General features: G+C 41.1%; 1 protein-coding gene across 7 annotated transcripts; it reads right to left on the bottom strand.

The window, feature by feature from the left end:
• Positions 1–387: 387 nt before the first annotated feature.
• Positions 388–17311, bottom strand: TCP11L2 (t-complex 11 like 2). Of its 7 annotated transcripts, XM_052668603.1 has the most exons (12): positions 17079–17308; positions 16201–16302; positions 14009–14127; positions 11618–11787; positions 9675–9810; positions 8627–8747; positions 7989–8209; positions 7292–7428; positions 6107–6294; positions 4512–4693; positions 3603–3775; positions 388–3046 (listed from the first exon to the last, which is right to left on the bottom strand). In XM_052668603.1, exons 4-12 carry the CDS (start codon positions 11751–11753, stop codon positions 2802–2804), a joined length of 1539 nt encoding a protein of 512 aa, XP_052524563.1. In that variant the 5' UTR covers positions 11754–11787; positions 14009–14127; positions 16201–16302; positions 17079–17308; the 3' UTR covers positions 388–2801. The 7 variants fall into 7 exon arrangements, with proteins under 7 accessions (XP_052524563.1, XP_052524562.1, XP_052524561.1 ...); XM_052668602.1 differs by lacking the exon at positions 16201–16302; XM_052668601.1 differs by lacking the exon at positions 17079–17308 and having other exon boundaries at positions 16201–16998.
• Positions 17312–18348: the final 1037 nt, after the last annotated feature.

The raw sequence follows: 18348 nt of genomic DNA, 5'->3' as shown, positions 1-18348 counted from the left end.
GAACCTCCCCCAGTAAAACTGAAGGCCAATCCCTTTCATCCCATCACTGTTATCTGGGAGAAGCAGCTGCCCCCCATCTCCCCGCAACCTCCTTTCAGGTCACTGTAGAGAGCAATGAAATGTCCCCTGAGCCTCCCTCCTCCAGACTGAGCAACTCCAGTTCCCTCAGCCGCTCCCTATAAGACTTGTGCTCCAGACCCTTCACAACTCCATTACCCATCTCTGGACATGCTCCAGGGCCTCAGTGCGACCTATGATCACACAGAGAGTACATTAATTTCATCAAGAGCCAGATGTCAAGGACAGCAATTACACAATGTGTAATATCTTTTGCTCTATGCTCCAGCTGAAACTGAAAAGTTACAGAAAAAGAAAAGTGTCACAACATATTAGTGCAGTCCTTTATCTTCAGCATTTAACATGATCCATTACATTCCAGAAACAATTTGCGTAAGAGGCTTTTCAGCACAATGACATCACAAACAATTGAATGCATACAAAACTTCAAAAATTCGTATTTCGATAAAAGAAGCTGTAACAGAATGGCATCTTGTTTCACAAGGACAGTTTCAGAGCAGAGGCAAGTGCTTTTCAGCCAGGGTAGCGTCAACAGCATGCAGTAACATGACATTAAACAGATGCAATCCCGATGGTTGAAACATCAAATAAAAATTAAGATACATTAAACAAGCACTTGAAACATAGGCCATGCTATAAAACGCCCTTTTCAAATCACCAAATTTTTTTTTCCTTTGAACAGCAGAATGTATACATTGTATTAAAGTTCATAGTTACGTTATAAATGTTCTTCCAATACCCATTAAAAAAAAACCATCTTTTGGCTGAAACTTGATGTATGTATTTCCAAGGGTGTAGCAAATCACAGAGAATTAACTTCCCGTAAGTGCTTTTGAAATGCATTCTTCTCTCGCTGACTTTGAATTGCATGTCGAAGTTCTGTATCTGTTTGAATCAATCCATTTTACCTCCTGGCACTGTTACTGTATTCTAAGAGTTCCTTTCTCAGGCTTCCATAGAAGTTCCCTTCAGAATACATATTCAGTTTTTACACCTTTTTTATTTTTTTAAAACAAAGGATAGAACAGAAGTGCACTACAGCCATTTGTTTTCTAAAAGCCTTTCAAAAAATGATTTTCATACCATGTACATGTGGCCAAAGTCCTCAGACACTGAGGAACAGCTGACAAGAAGTCATTTCCCTTATTAAAAAGAGTACACAATTCTGTAAAAATGGACTACAAAACCACAGTGCTAATAATGCCCAGTTTTGTTATGATAGACATAGTAATATATATATATAATATGTGTGGCACATTAAGCTTTTATGGGCAACTCTTCACATCAATAAGAATATATCGTAGTATAAAATATTAAAAACAAGCTATTTAACTTGTACCACATGGAATTTATATATATCTGACACTTTAAAAGGACCATTGTATGATAATATACTAAAGGATCATTTTCAAGTAAATTATGATTCATTTCCATAGATAAGAACACATGTATATCAAGTATTGCAGCAGTATCTATTCCCAGTAATCTGAAATATGCAAAATAAAACATGTAAACTTACAGAAGTTTACTTCCGTATCTCTCAGTTCCAAGCCTATTCTATTTCTGTATGTAAGATTCTTGCTGTATTAAATGGGAATCAAGCATTGGGGCTGAATCTGCAGGGATTTTGAGAAAAGCAAATTCAGAACAATATAAATCTAAAATGAAGACGTTCTTCTCTCTGACACCTACTGAGAGTGAACATGATCACATTTGCCAGAATTGCAAGGGATCTGGCTGTCTGCTTTGTGACACAAGAGTACCCAAAATACATTTTGAACATTCTAGGCCCTTATTCAACAGATTATAGAAGGCGAATGCTCTCTGTTGTACTCTGTAAGATCTCTCCCAAAGTCAAGTGCTTTCAAGAATAAAGGTCAGAAAGCCCAACCTCAAAAATACTTAATACCCATTAAGATCAATATAAGCATATATATTAGAGGTTAGACTTGGGATCTGTATGATATTCACTAGATGGGTATCATAAGATATTTGCATTCCCACCTCACCCCATGCCTGGCATCATGTTTCTGAAGTGTTCCATCTCTCTATCTTGTCCAGTTGACAACTACTGAATTATTCTTATTTTAAATAATGAACGTTTCTGCAACTTCTGTACCAGAACAACTTGCAATACTGGCATTCCTGAACATAGCAGGGGCTAGGTTTAGTTCCAGTATTCACAGGAGCACCAGACGTTGGCCTACTATAAACCTGGATTTGGTTACAAAAGCAGTTATGCTACATTTCTTTTTCATACTTCAAAGTCTTTTCAGAATCATGATTTTCTTTTTTATTAGACGCTGCTCTAAAAAATACAATGTAAGCATAATGCATTTTATCTACAATTATTCTGTCATCTCAAAATAGCATATGTAAATATATGTAAATATATATTTTTTAAAATATTATGTTTTAATGGTGGCAAAACAGTAAGTGCTTCACCACCTCCTACCCACCACAAATACAAATAATTGCTCGTCTCAAAAAGTGAAATACAAGTGCCACAATCCATTGAGCAGACTTAGTTCAATAAAATATATATGTCATAGAAATTAATTTTCTTCCAGTGGATTTCAGAAATTATCCATCTACAATTTACAAGATTGCTCTCGTTAATAGTCACTGGAATTCTTAGTGGGGGAGCCAGAACACAATTTCTATATTAAAAAAAGATAAAAGGTAAAAGAAAGGGGTACAGAAATAGTTTGGGGTTTTTTTTTTCAGTTACTGGGTGCTTCTATTCCTGCTTTCCCTATTGCTGCCTCAGGAAAAAGTAGTTTTTTAAGTATGTTTGCATAGAACGGTCCATACACTTGTTTATTAAATTCTACAATGCTTGCAAATTGAGATCCAACAAGTTCCATCTCTGGTTGAATCACAGAAAGGCCTCCTGGCAGTGCAGGCATACATTTCCGAAAGCTTGGAAGAGCAAGCAAGCTTTTCATGAACAACTGGATCCGTTTATCTGAAACATAATATCAAGTATGCTCAGAACAATGTCAATCCAAGATGAAGACACACTCACTTCCCAAGTGCTCTGTACATCAGTACAAGAAATTCAATAATAGAGGTAACTACACTTTCCTAAGCCTCATCTTTCAGAAGGAAGCAATACGAGAAGCCTTTTGCAGCTGGCTCCTGAGAGGCAGACAGAGCAATACCCTGTTGCAATGAAGTACTTTCACTAAAAGGTAGTAGATACTGACCAAAAACCCTCTGGGTTTAAACTCAAAAATGACAGAGGAGAGGCTGAGTATCCTTCAAAGCTCTGCTATCTCTTGGCCTTTAAGGACATGTTTAGAATTTTTCCTCACTACACCAAAGCACACCTTGCAGCATACCCAGAGCACAGACTCCAGGTAAGCAATATTTCTTTACTCTTAGCTAATCCAGTATTTTACTGCACTTAGAAAGTGCTTTTAAAACAGCTAATTAAGCTTGCTGGCAGTAAGTTTTAAAATTTATCTAACAGCTTCTATATAGACACATACAGTAAGACAATGATGTATTTTCTTACTAACCAATCAAGGAACTGACGGGGTTATTCTCCTCAACAATACTTGTGATTTGACCCATTAAATTATTCTGCATTTCTGCATTAAGAGTGGGAAGATCTCTTGCAGTGAGAGACTCATTCACTTTGATGCAAATCTGAACACCAATAGCATTTAGAGCTTCTTTCAAATCAAAAGTTCTGGAAGATTAAAAAAAGAGAAAAGTATTAACAAGATTTACAGTTTCTGCACCAGTTCAAAGTGAATTTACTATCTCTTTTCCCCTTCATTTTCAACCTGCCCTCTGCAATTGTACAATACAAAAACATTATCAGCAGATTTCTGCACTTCTACAGATATAAGACAAGTTAGCATCTGTAAGATAAGGATGTCAATTGGAAAAAGTCATTTTTAGCATGCAGCAATGACAGACTCACACTGACCTGGAGCTTATGCATTCCTTGGGGCTCGATTCACAGCATTTCACAAGGAAAAAGTAAAATGGAAGTTGTTGGGGTTTTATTTATTTATTTATTTATTTATTTATTTATTTTGAGACACTCTGAGATCACATCATACTTGCTTGTAGCACAAGCTGTAGCAACATTAGAGGCCGTATAACTTCAGCTTCCTAAAGTAAACTTGAATCAACTGGCAAAAATGATTTGGGGAATACACTGCTGCAGCCCTCCTAGTATTAGAACAGTTCAGTTCAAAAGGATCTACAAACACCAAAGCCCAACTGCCTGCCTGACTTCAGGACTAACCAGAAGTTGAAGTGCAGTACAGAGAGCACCATCCAAAAACGCCTCCTTTTGCCATTCACAATCAACAAATGGTGGCTCTAACATTTAAACTGTTTTCCCCTGAGTTTTTAGACCTGCTTGGTATTCTCTGTTAAAAAGTAAGTATGAAGAGGGATAAACAAGGCCTTACTTCTTGCTCATGCCTTCAAGAAGGGGAACAGAGATTCTTTTCAGTAGGTTGGCAAAATCAGGCACGTTTGCAATCGCTGCACCCACCATATTGTTTGTTATGAGACAAACACAAGCTATGATTTTTAATTGATTCAGCTTTTCTCTCAACTCCTGAAGACGAACTTCATCTGTTATTAGAGTCTAGAAACAAAACAATAACACCAGTTTAGGGATACAGGGGGAGAAAAGCAGGAAGGAGGACAAATAGGATTTAATCATGAAACATTAAGGCTTTTAACCAACAAATATGCAAAGTCAGACAAGACAGCAGTTAAAACATTTTGAACATGCAATACTGCACAAAATGGCATTATGCACAAGTACCAAAGTCAGACTGTGGTAGGGAAGAAAGATAAGGCCTCCAGTGAACAGAGCACCGAAGAAACTGCATTTTATTTCTCTTTGTTGCTGACAGTTATCTGCGGACAACAATTCAGGCCATGATGTGGCATGTTTCTGAGATCCAACATACAGCAGTGATTAGGATTAGACAGAACAGTCTTCTGGAATCAGCTGTCTTTGGAAAAATACCATCATCTGCAGTTGATGGACAGCGCGTGACAAACTGTGCATAACAAACATCAGTTCAACCACCTGAGCAGGTTCTGTGAGTCACCTATAATGCTGCAGGCAAAAAGCCAGCAGATCACACCAAGAATGTAGTTACTACAGCTAAATGTAGTTTTTTAAAGATCAGTTTTAAGTTTAAAAACTCACGATAACCAAATCTCCACAGTGATGAGCTGGGCATTAATATTCAACTGCTCAATAGTAATCTCATACTTCAACAGTCTAGATTCACCAGAAGATGCCTGTGTGGAGCTCTTATTCAGACTCAGTAGAAGAATGGTAAGGTATTTTCCTTTTCTTCTGCTGACTGGGAGTGCTAAGAGCACCCCCATGTAGTCCAGCAATTCTCTGCCAAGCCACTAAGAATAGCAGCTAAGATGCTTGCTGCAGTTGCTAATTTTATCCTTGACTGATAGACAATTTCACACTGGCTTAATTTAAAGTGGCAGAGGTTGGTAATCAGGAGTTGGAGGGAAATACCAGTGATTCTTGAAGCAATAGTTTACATGCATAGAGAAACTATGAATATCCACTATAGTAAGCTTTGATTTCTTAATGACTGTCATAGAGTAAGCAATTCACAACCCGATCCCACCAATTCCAGTTTCTGCCATTTGTTTGGGAAAACAAGGTACTACAGACAAATCTCTCTCTCTCAAAAAAAAAAACCAAAAAACTATATGTATGTATATATAAATAAAGAAAGCCAAGCATCATCAGTACAACGTCCAGCTTTTGACCACAGGCATGACTACTCTTAGGGTGGAGCTAGTGAGCCATATGGAGAGAAAACAAGCTTTTCTGGTTATTGAACTTGCCCCATCTCAGTTCAGAAAACAAAATTAGTCAATTTCCAAATCTACTACTCAGAAGATTAAGAACCACAAGAGAAATGTTTCACTCGCTGTCATTAATAGCATGATTATCATACTGCATCAATATTTTCATACAGCTAGAAAGCTGAAGACACCGGAACACACTGACCTCTGGAATTGTTTTGTGGTAGTCCCACTGTAGTAGTTTCAAGTAGCCATTGTTTAGCACCAGTGTAGGACTAATACTTGATTTAGAACTATGATCAGCACCAGGGGATGAGGATGATTCATTGGAAATGGATGACAATTCATCTTCTATGGATTCCTTTATCCATTCCGTTGTGAGATCCAGAGCACCTAAGCATTGCAAATCAGCACAGATATATCATATAATTCCATCAAAGCAGCAACTTGAGGCAGAAAGCTGAATAACGTAAGCAAGGTTAATATGTACTTCTGAATACTGAGAAAATGTGGTGGACACTATGCCCTCAGAGAAGCCAATCTTTCCCTTGCTTTTTTCATGACCATCTCAGCTGATCATCTTTGCACAAACCCAGTAAGAAACTGTTGGACTTCAGCCAAGATTAATGATAAAAACCCTCAAACTCCAAGGACCCAATTCACTTTTTCCTCTTTCAGGGAGGCCACTGAGTAGTTGGGTCACAGAATTGGAAAGAAGAGGTGAAAGGAGAAACTGCATCAACAGCAAATCAATCCCTTTTAAGTTACTTGACAGGCTGCATTTATAAACACAGCCGGCTGTATCAACGGCTTAGGGTTCCCATTTTAGAAGCCAACACTTAAGAAGCCGGTTTACTCTTTTCCTCTCCTTTTAAAAATGTTCTCTTAAAGGCTGCTTTGCAACATTAAGCAAAATGTGTACCAGTGGATCAAGGTGACCTAAAGAAGCTTTCTCAAAGTTTGCATTAAAAAAAAATTTCAGAACTTCTGCCCCTCTGACTTTTCAGGCACACTAACTGGTTTTCCACATTACTTCAGACTAACAGACTTGCTGGGTAGAAAATAAGTCTCATCTTTCAATATATAACACCAGGCCTCTTTGTCTCCAGACACTAAGAGTTGCTGTTTGTTTTTCAGATACTACTCAATTAGACAAATACTAATTAGTCAGAAAACACCCAACAGACAAAAGATGCTTAACAATAAATCAGCAAGCACTTACTGGAGTTTTTCCTCTAAGTTAACTAGAGAGAGATTCTCTAACACATCCTTAAATATATACATGTGTATGTGTATATATACATATACATATATATATATATATATATATATATATATACATATATATATATTAGAGATTTAAATGAAATACAGCTTCAAGGACACCTACTTGGTGTTTCTTCAAGAATTTCCTGGAATTTTGTTCTTTCATAGTCCACCAAATTACGCCGGAGGTATGGTCTAAGGCTTTGAATTGTGTAATTTGCTACATCCATTTTCATCAGGTCCAGGACATGGAAAATTTGCCTGAAAAAAAGAGAGATTTTAAAATAAGAAAGCTAGAATAGACCATGGATTTTCATCAGTAGAAGTGAAGCACGCCCTCATTAGCACTTTAATTCTCATTTTGGTGAAGGATCCTCTTTCCTTTTTATTTAAATGCAGCAGTCCCAACTGTTACTTTTTTTTTTTTGTCTGAATACTTGCAGGAAGCATGCAATTAAAAGTTCAAGGTAGAATGAATATGCCCTCTGAATTTTGAAAGAATGAAGAAGACTGAAACAGCAGTCTCAGAAACATATTATTTCAAGTGGTGTTGTTGCTGTTCAGTGTTTAACTACTCAGAGTCAGTAGTTTTAATTCAGGCACTCTACTCACTGCATTAGGATGGACATTACATCCCAGTCACAGAATGTTACAGCAATTGCCTCTTGCCTTTAATGTTTCTGCTGCACAAGTTTTCTTACAGTATGAGAACAATTAAAAAATGCCACTATTTAAGACCTTCCCCACCATCTTTCTCTGCCCAGATGCTCTATGAGACTAGAGATATTTTTTTCCTGTGTAAAAACCACCCAAATACCAACCTCAGTAATTCTACAATATTTTCAGTTGCTTTTAACTGTTTTATATCGTTGTCTCTTATTGGAGCACATAATTTTCCCATAGTGTTGATGATATAGTTAGCTAGCCCATGAATATCAACAGCATTGTGTTCTGCCTGCTGCCTTATAAGATCTGTGTCCAGAACTTCACAAATTTGATTTTGAATCCTGTTTGCTCCTGGAGCCAGGAAGGAAAGAAGAATCTAAAGTAGGGGAAAAAAAAACATGAAAAGCTTATCAATAAAAAACGAAGCACTTTGTAAACATGTTAAAATAAGATTAGTTTTAGTGTCAAGTGTATTTAGCTGTAACAGGATAGATTAAGACTGGACACAATCTAAGGTAGCAAGAAAAAGGCTGTGTAATCAGACAGAAACCAGTGGAAATGTTAAGCTTTGAGAAGAGTTTTGACTTGCAGCTAACCATCCTGCACTGAAAGCTGATTGGACATGCAGCCATAATCACAACTAATATAAATTTATTATTAATATTCTGTATAACCATGGCTTCATTTTAAAAGCAGGAACTCAAAATGTTGGCTTCACCGTGAATTAACAGAACCTTCAGTGAATTACTAGAATCAGACCCGACAAAAATACTGGAAGGGAAAAAAAAGTTACCTCCTTAATTTCCTCAAAGAGCTTGATAGCATGTTCATATTCTGGAGGGTCTTCATTCAGTTCCGATTCCAGGTGATCCCAAAATGCCTTGTGTACTATTTGTTTCACTGTGCCTGCTAAGCTGTGGAAGAAGTCAATTACAGACAGAGAGAAAGACCACTAAAGAGCCTTCATTCTTGGCAGGAGTATTTTAGGGTTAACCCAGTGACTTGCTGGAAACATACAAGGCATTGCCAGCTGTCACATGACCTGAAAAAATACTTTCCTTGTGCTGTAGACCATCAATTCCTAAAACATGACCTACACCAAGAAGTCTTTCCCAAAACACTGTGTTAGAAAGTGCTGCAGGTAATTCAAAGGCAGTTGTAGAGATACTGCCTTTCCTTTTTCCTTACCAAATTTATTCTGTTAGTCCTAACCTTGTGTGTTATGTGCTAAGCTTTCTCAAAAAATGCATCCATCATATAATTATCACTTAAGGGATTTCTGCAACTAAAAATTTCATTTTCTGTCATGTTAATTTTCTCAAGAGATGAGGTTTTTAAGTTAAAAAGTCATCTGTAATCAAGAACATTTTAATCACCTACAATGAGGAAAGTATTTCTCACTTCCTCTAGATCTCCAGATCCTTTTACACCTCCTTCGGTGTAGTATTAGAGATAAATTAATGATGAGCCTTATCTTCCTTATTGTCACGAGACCAAATTGCTACTATAAGCAGCTACACAGAAGCTCATTATTTCACCTTCTCCACAGGACTTAAACTACACAGAACAAACCTATCCTTGTTATTTTCACTATGTTAATTCATGTGACATTAGCCTTTTACCTTCCACATGACATGTAAGACATAGCATAAGATGCTCTATTTGTATCAAGCCAGTTGGATGGCAATACTTGCTCTGAGCTTTGACAGCGACTCTTGGAGTTGTGTTAGAAACATCCGCAGCCTTTCAAAATGTAGTGTTGTTTGTTTGCTTTAATGCTACTTTAATGCTGCCTCTCTTTTTAATCTCCATCTTGCTTTGTGCAAAATTCATGCCCTTACCTGTTCTGTGGGTAGTCTTCGTGTTTTATACAGAAATTTGCATTTACAGCAATTTCATGAGCTAATGTCAAGTTGGATAAATTTCTCGCAGCTGCCATCAGTTCATCAAATGTAACCATCTTGGGAGGACTTGCTGCTGGATCAAACAAAATCAAGACAAAGCACTATGGTAGGTAAGTGCAATTCAAAGTATTATTAAAAATTAGCAGCCTTGTACACAAGTAACAAGGCAAGAAATTTTGCTTCTTGCTAATTGGACTCTAGTGCTTTGGAAGAAAGAAGCTAGGATTACCAGGCCTTTATATCTTCTTAAAACACTAACTCAGGAAACTCCCAGCTTATCGGGTGTGTGTGTGTGTGTGGATGGGTGGGTAACATCACATTTTTAAAAGCTGTTCTATATTTTTTCATCTTAACGGGGATAATTTTCTCTCCTTCAAAATGGGACTTTATAGTCCACAGACTTCCTGCCAGTTGTTCTATAGGACTCACCAGAAGAAAAGCACAGGCAATAACAGATATCAGACTTGCACTGTAATCTGGAGCACACAATAATGCTTCTCTTGCCTGCAGGCAAGGTTCTAACATTACCCATTTAATAACTAAATACTAAAGAACCATAGCGAATGCATCATAAGTTAGTCCCTTTCTTAAACAAATAGGAATTAAGAATGTAAACATGTCTGAAGTTTATTTGAAAGCAGGAGTATTTCTAAGATCCCTGCTTTTAAATGCCAAGTTCTCCCATTTAATATCTGTGATTATTGTTCTGTCATTATTACCCTTTAGGAGTCTAGAGCTAATTGCCAATTGCTCCACTAATAAGCCTGTTTTAACGCAAGATTTCACTTATTTGGACACTAACCAGGTATGCATGGTTTGAGAATGCTTACAGACACCAATACTAAGCACATTTAATTAAGGTGTTATTTATCAGTACTCATTCAGGAAATATCATAGAAAGGTCTGGGTTGAAAAGGACCACAATGATCATTGAGTTTCAACCCCCCTGCTATGTGCAGAGTCGCCAACCACCAGACCAGGCTGCCCAGAGCCACATCCAGCCTGGCCTTGAATGCCTCCAGGGATGGGGCATCCACAGCCTCCTTGGGCAACCTGTTCCAGTGTGTCACCACCCTCTGTGTGAAAAACTTCCTCCTAATATCTAACTTAAATGTCCCCTGTCTCAGTTTAAAACCATTCCCCTTGTCCCAATGCTATCTACCCTTGTAAACAGCCGTTCCCCTTCCTGTTCATACACTCCCTTCAAGCACTGGCAGGACACAATGAGGTCTCCCCGGAGCCTTCTCTTCTCCAAGCTAAACAAGCCCAGTTCCCCCAACCTTTCCTCATAGAAGAGGTGCTCCAGCCCTCTGATCATCTTAGTGGCCGTCCTCTGGAGCCACTCCAAGAGCTCTGCATCTTTCTTGTGCTGGGGGCCCCAGGCCTGGACGCAGTACTGAAATATCTTCCTTGTGCAAATGAGTGTTCAATCCTAGTGTTTACCAGATAAATATTAAAATCATAGATTAAACTCATGCAACTTCAGGTAACACTGAGTTAATTTTATGTTGTAAAAGATTTCATTTCAAACAGTGTGGCCCAAAATCCACCCTTTGCACATAAAGGGCAAAGTGAGTTTGGTTAAGTGAGAGACTGCTACCAACACCAAGATTAACTCTAGACTAGGATACAGGTAGTGGCACACTTGCCTTGCATTTTCTAAAGGGAAGAAGCCAACAGAGACACCTCCACAGACACAGCTATCAGTGATACTCCACACAAAAAGAAATGTGCTGCTCCATGGCCATGACAATATCACACATTACATTTAATACCCTTAAACACAAATTCAGACTCCCAGGCTTTGACCACTACATGAAAGAGACAGAGGATAGGCTATCCTTAAGTGTCAAGCACAGGTAAGGTTGAAATAGGCTTACAAGCTGGGGAACTGGGTTTGCTTGAAGAATCGCTGTTAAAGCTCTGTCTTGAATATTCAGAGTCACTAGAAGAAGCTGTACTTTCAGAAAGGCGAGAAGAATCTGAATCACTGTTCTGGTCATCGTTGAGAGGCATTGTGCTTCCCTTTAGCTGGTGAATTAAACAAGATCTGGAAAGACAAACACACTTCCTATGTTTTTTGGTTTTGAAAGTTGAGTACAGATTACAGTGTACAAGGAACAAGTCGTTGTCTTCCTTATAAAAAGTGCTACAAAAGCGACCTGGCTCAACATATGCAGCACCATGCAGTTATTAATAAATTGTATCTGTCCTGTACAAAATTTATATACTTTTGCCATTCCATATTTTACCATCTCTAACATAATCGATCTTTAAATTGATTAAATTGAAAACAAAAAACAAAAAACTCAACTAGTGATAGCAACTCCCCTGATTGCTCACTGCCAGAATTTCAGAAGCTCTCAATCTCAAAATATAAAGACATTTATCAGGGTGTTACCATCCCCCAGCTGACTTCACCATCAAGTGATGTTTAGCAATTAGCTTCCTGCCACAGACTGACACTGAGAGCAACAACTGAAGCAAGCAGAGAAGTTGCTGGGGAAGAATGGGCAAGTAGTTCAGAGTGCTAAATTTCTGACATGATGCCTCAAGAAGCCCAGCCTGATGTCTTTTTTTACCTTGCTCAAAATCAGACTGAAAATGGCAGAGACCCCAGAAATACTGCTCTAGGGGTGAGAAGGCAGGTAGGTCTTTATGCTTTAATTTAAAGAGTAACACTAAGTCTCTAGCACTACCTTCAGTGTACGTGACAAATAGCATCCTATGAAGTTTCATGCTTCATTGTGCTGTCTTCATAAGGCAGCTGCCTCCCAGGCAGATAATCTGCAACTACACAGAACTTGGACAGTTGCACTGTTCAATGAAGATGATTAATAGTTCTAAGTCAGGAAGTAAAAATATGTTAATCATCGCATTAAAATGAGAAATTGGAAGACAGTCATAACTACTCCCAGAGGAATTTGGCCCAGATACCAAAAGGAGTGGACCATCATTGATGAAGTACCCTGTAGTACCCTGTAGTAGACTTTATGAAAAGACACAGCCAGCAAGTAACATGACTTCACTTACAATTAAACAGCATCAGCAGGCAAAGAATACTGCACTTTGCAACTCCACTAAACCTGGAAAAAGCCACTTATGGCAGCAAAAGGTTGACCATTGTATGTAGTTATACGAATCAATTATTGTGGGGTTGTGAGGTAGACGAAAGAGGATGAGGATTATGATCTCTTCTGTTAGCTCTTAATTACAGCTTAGAGTGATTTCTTGGGTACCAGCTCATGCTGAAGAGACCTTTACAACTTGAGTTATTCCACTGATGAATACTCCCATGTTAATTGTGTTGATTAATAGTTGTTTGGTGTTTCTTTCCTCCTCCGCCCCCAAGAGGAAAGATGATGCATTTGAGTGCCTTTCTGCTCTGTTTTTCAAGGGGATCACATCAACAAGGACAGCTTTACATCAGTGTATAGAAGGTCATAGGTTCAAGGCTTTCAGCTCTAGCCCATACAACCATAGAATCCTTACGACTGGAAGGGACTTCTGAAGGCCACCTAGTTCAACTCCCTGAACAGGGACACCACAGATAGATCAGGTGCCCAGGGCCTGATCCAGCCTTGCCTTGGAAGTTTCCAAGGACAGGGCATTCACCACAACTCTGCTGTAGAGCCTCACCACCCTCACTGTAAAAGATTTTTTCCTTATATGTAACCTATAGCTCCCCTCTTTAAGCTCGAGGCCATTTCCCCTTGTTCTATCACCACAGACCCCATTGAAGAGTCTGTACCCTTCTTTCCTGTAGCTCCCCTTTACATACTCATAGATCACTATCAGGTCACTTCAGAGCCTCTAGCTGTGGTACATAATATTAGAAGTCTTTTAGTAAAACAGTGATTTTATCATACTTAAACTGAAATATATATTTCTAGTACTGTCTAGGCAAAATAAAGAGTTGCGAAGAAACTTGGCAAGCCAAAAGCCTCAGAAACATTTTCAGTGGAAATGGTATTCATTTAAGTTACAATTAGAAATGAGTCACTCGTTTGTGTCATGCAGAAGTAGAACCCCTCTACTGTACTTGTGTTACACATCTCAAAGCTAAACCTGACTAGAAACCAGCTGTGACAAATAACCTCACCGTAGAAATACACAGCAGGTTCCTGATGTGGAACCGCTTGCTTACAGTAACTTCTGAGCCTGCAAAGCATGTGTTATTCACCCATCTATTGCTTCTGCATCAACACAGAACTGAAATTCCTAGCTAGAATCATGCCTAAAACCTCTTTATTCATATTCAAATAACTAACCTCCAGAAGGTCAATGTTGCATGTGGTCCATGGAAAAAACTGCTGTGTGTTGTTAATTGTGTACTGGCCCAAGAAGTCTTGTAAATCCCTTGCCTTCACAGTGTGCCTACTGTTTCAGTCTAGATATTAAAAGAACAGGAAAGAGATCAAATAGATATTAAAAAGGAAAGAAATTAAATATCACAGCATTTATACATCAAGAACTTTCCCTTAGCCATATGATAGTTTTAATAACATATTCAAATAATCAAATATTCAGACTTGCAAAGCATTTCTAACAGTACGCAGTACCAAACCATCCACAGAAGCAAGACAGCATTTTCTATCACAATCTTATGCTCAAAATAATTCAAATAGTTAAGGCAAAAATTAGATTTCTATAAATGTTAAGTACTTACACAGTACTCCAAAGCAAAGGATCTTTCAGCAACAAATAGTTGCATCTGAAAGACAGCCATGACTTACTTTGATGCACTGAGAACGTACCTGCTCCTACAATTCATGCTTACAAACACACACGCAGCAAAGAAGCTGTTAAGAGTGTTTTAGGAGACTTAAGTCCCAACAAACTAACACAAGATGGCACATTAAAAAAAGCACTGCAATTTTTGCTGTAATAAATATATTTCCTAGTAGAATGCCTCAAGTGGTGAGGAAGAAAATGGGTGTACTCTGCACATTCAGAACATTACTGCTAAACTTGAAGTTTATAAGACAGAGAAGGCAGCAGCACATCAAAGAAAACAAATGAATATGCAAGCAGGATCCAAAAATGCCATCTAGGTTTTAATGTTACCCAACAGCTAAAGATAAAGAACACTCATTGAGAACATCAAAATACAAACCAAAAAGGGCTTTTTTAATTAGTCACAATAAATGATCAAGCTACCTAGTCCATTCTTTATAACATACACTGCAAGAGCTTCTCGTCCTAATGCTTCTCAGAAGTTACTAAGGGCCAAGCTCACAAGTAATTTTAAGTGACTATCAATGCAGTTTCCAAGTAAGAAATACGATGGCTGCCCTGAAAGAAATGCCTCCTGTTTTATGTTGGCTCACAACACCAGAGGTGGCTGTTGGTATGGCACAAGAGGTCAAACCTTCCCACTAATATCCCATTACATTTTGTTGCCATGTGACAGATGGCAGCAGAGGGGCAGTCTGACAGACCAGCACCTGACACAGAAGTATGCGTGAAGCAAAGGTGTGTCAGTGAATTCCTCCATGCACAGAAATGGCACTCATTGACATTCATCAACATTTGCTGAATGTTTACAGAGACCAAGCACTGGATGCAAGCACAGTAAGGTGGTGGATGGTAAAATACTGTGCATCCTTTACAGAGGACAGAATATTACAAAGGCAGCACGCTTTTTGTTGCTGATGGAGACACAGTTAATGACAGCAAAAACTCTCAGAAATAGTGTTTTGTTATTGAGAATGCACTCTGTTCACTGATTTTATTGTGCTCTTCGTAGCTGTTGTAGTTTCCTTAGAAATAAACAGGAGGCATTGCTTTCAGAGTGACCTACATATTTAAAAAAAAAAAAAAAAAAACCCTTTAGCCTTCCAGGAGCTTTTTAACTCTCTGTCCTGAATAAACAACACCATCTTCTAATTTTTAATATGTTCATTAGGCTTTATATATTAGGGCCTTGTTTTAACACACAGCCTTTCTATCAAAGGTTCCGTCTGTGCTTACTACTTGCTCTGCTCCTCCTGCTTTAAAAAACAATGCTTTTACTTTAGGTATGATATGTTTGGCAGTGGATTTTATTATAGAGTGCTTTCTTTTGATCAGTCCCATCTTGTTTGTTACTTTTATTTACCCCTCCCCACGCAATCTGAGGGGTTGGAAAGGAACTCTGCAGACCACCTGCCCAACCCACTGCTAAAACATGTTCCCCACAGTAGGGGAATCTACTGTAGCCTAAATGTGATGTCAAGTTAAAAATACCTTCTACACATATAAAGCTTTAGTCTATTTTTTTCTACCTGCAAGTTTCCAGCTAACATAACAAGGAATCATAGAATCACAAGGTTGGAAACGACCTACAAGATCATCTAGTCCAACCGTCCCTTGCACAGATGGCCCTGCTGTTGAGGCAGCTCTGGATCACTCCATATAGGAAAGAAGTGCACTGTACAGAGGTATTGTATAGCTGTGCTCCTGCAGTTACCCTTCACCCCACCTGACTGCTGTGGAGGTGCCCAAGATCACAAGGTGTGATTAGTTCTCAAGAACACACTTTTTATTCCCGAGGGCTTCCTTTAGCCGTTATCTTAGGAGGCACCTGGGGAAAAAAGTTCAGAAAGCTTTTTTTCCTTCAGATAACAGCTTCACAGACCACCTTTCCACAGTGCAGCTTTGTTCAACAGAGCCCTTCATCCATACGCACTCCCCTCTCAGTGCTCCGTCCAGCTGGACCGCTGCACGGGATTTTATCTCGCTCATTCCGCCGGGCTGATGCTCTATCTGCGAGGCGGCATCGGCTCGGGTTTCCCTTCTCGCTGCCTGTCAGCCCTCTGCCGCAGGGCACAGGAGCAGAAAAGCGCCTTTGTTGAGCGTTACTCCGGATAGCTTCGATTCTCCGCCCGCGGAGCTCTCCCTTCATCCCGAGGGCTGCACGCAGGGCGGATCAGAGCCCTCCGCCCCGCACAGCCGAGGGGCCTCAGACAGCGGCTCTGCTCCCGCCACCGGCTCCTCCTCTTCCTCCCCGCCTGTCTCCTCCCCCGGCCCCATGTTTTTAACAGAGTTTGGCACTGCTCGACCAAAACAAACAGCGTTACCAAGGACGGGCCCGGGGGGGAAGGAGGAAAGACGGGGAAGGGCGAGCCGCTCCACCAGCCCGGCTGTCCTGACCTCAGCGTCCGTCCCCGGGTGCCCCCGTTGCTCGCTGCCCACGGAACTCCGCGGCTGTGCCCGTGAGAGGGGATACCCCCGAAGGACAGCGGGACAGCCGTCCCCCGCACCACACGGGAGGGCAGCGACCCTCGGAGCAGGACTCGCCCCGCAGCCCCCCGCCCCAGAGCCACCACACGGCACAGCTGCCCGTTCCTGCTCACTTACCGCAGCCCCGCAGCACGAGCAGCCCAACTCCCCGTGCGACGCTCGCTGGGGTTTTAAACACCCCCCCGGGTTTATGTAGCAGCCCGGACTATGAGTGCCTTCCTCGGGCGCGCCCATCTGTGACGGGAACGGGGAAAGGAGTGTAGGGGGGGAAGTAACTCCTGCCCGTCAGCTGTCGGCTATCCTGAGAGATTCAGGTCATCTCCTCCTCATCCCCACAGAAACAATGTGTGTCCCCCGGAGCCGAGCACTAAGCGAGGAGCAAGAGGAGGTGATGGAGGAAAAACTCCGTCGCGCCCACCCCCCCCCCCGTGCGGAATGGGCCCGACCGGGGGAAGGCCGGCCAGAGGGCTGGGTGGTGTTTACGGAAGAGCGGCGTCGAGCCGGGCTGACCCCCCCCCCCCCAATCCACGGCGATGGGCGCGGCCTCCTCACAAAGCCCTGCCCCCGAGCCGCCCCTAGGGCTGGGCGGTGTGTGGGGCTTCCGCGGGGGGTGGTTGGATGGGGGCGAGTGAGATGGGTAAAGGCAGCGTATCACGGCGGACCCGTCTTTTGTTTGTTCTGCTGCTGAGGAAGCTTTAAATTTGCTCCTAGCCCCGGTACCCTGCTCAGTGACAGGGGTGAGACTCCCCCCGCCGCCATCTTGCCTCCCCCACTGCCCCCCGCCGCCATCTTGGCCTCAGGGCAAGTATGAGGCATTGAGTACCTGTGGCATTACAAGGCCCGGTTAGCACCTGCTGAGGAACGCAGCGCTGAAGCAGTTGTTACCGATGTCTTGCTCATTGCTGAGTGGCCTTACCAACGAGCAGGCTCACACACCTGCTGGGCAGCAATGCCTGACGGGGCTGCCATCGCTTCCTGCCAAAGGAGCTGTGTGCTGCCCTCGCCCTTCCTCCCAGGAAGCACGGAGGGCAGAACGCTGGCAGTCATTAATAGCTGCCTCAGAGATGAAACCAAGCCCTGCTGCTTAGGGAGACAGAGAGCTCCCCTTCCTGTGGACAATGACACTTAAGACAAGAACCATGTGGACAGTTGTTGCATTCTCAAAGACCAAAGCCTGCTGTAGGTTTTATGAATGCAGCCTCTGATGAATGCAGGGTGCACTGTTTGCCCTTTCAAGAGCCAAGGGTCCTGTTCAGGCAGCAGTAGTGGCTCCTAGAGAAGAGAACACCTGTCAGCCCTGATGCTCCAGTCCAGCCTTTGGAGACGTTAAATGAGATTAAATGCAACAGCCTAATCTGCTTGTGTCCATAAAGAAGGCAGCATTTTA

The sequence above is a fragment of the Tympanuchus pallidicinctus genome, unplaced genomic scaffold, assembly GCF_026119805.1.
Source record: "Tympanuchus pallidicinctus isolate F22 unplaced genomic scaffold, pur_lepc_1.0 scaffold8, whole genome shotgun sequence".
Classification (NCBI taxonomy): Eukaryota; Metazoa; Chordata; class Aves; order Galliformes; family Phasianidae; genus Tympanuchus; species Tympanuchus pallidicinctus.
Note: the sequence above shows the minus strand (reverse complement) of the source record. Positions and strands in the feature narration are given on the sequence as shown.

Coding starts and splice junctions, on each gene's coding strand:
- TCP11L2 (XM_052668606.1), bottom strand. CDS start 11,753: ATGCCTCTCAACGATGACCAGAACAGTGATTCAGATTCTTCTCGCCTT. Junction 7,429..7,988: donor AATATTGTAGAATTACTGAG/GTTGGTATTTGG, acceptor TCTTTTTTTCAG/GCAAATTTTCCATGTCCTGG. Junction 3,776..4,511: donor CTTGAAGGCATGAGCAAGAA/GTAAGGCCTTGT, acceptor TTAATCTTCCAG/AACTTTTGATTTGAAAGAAG.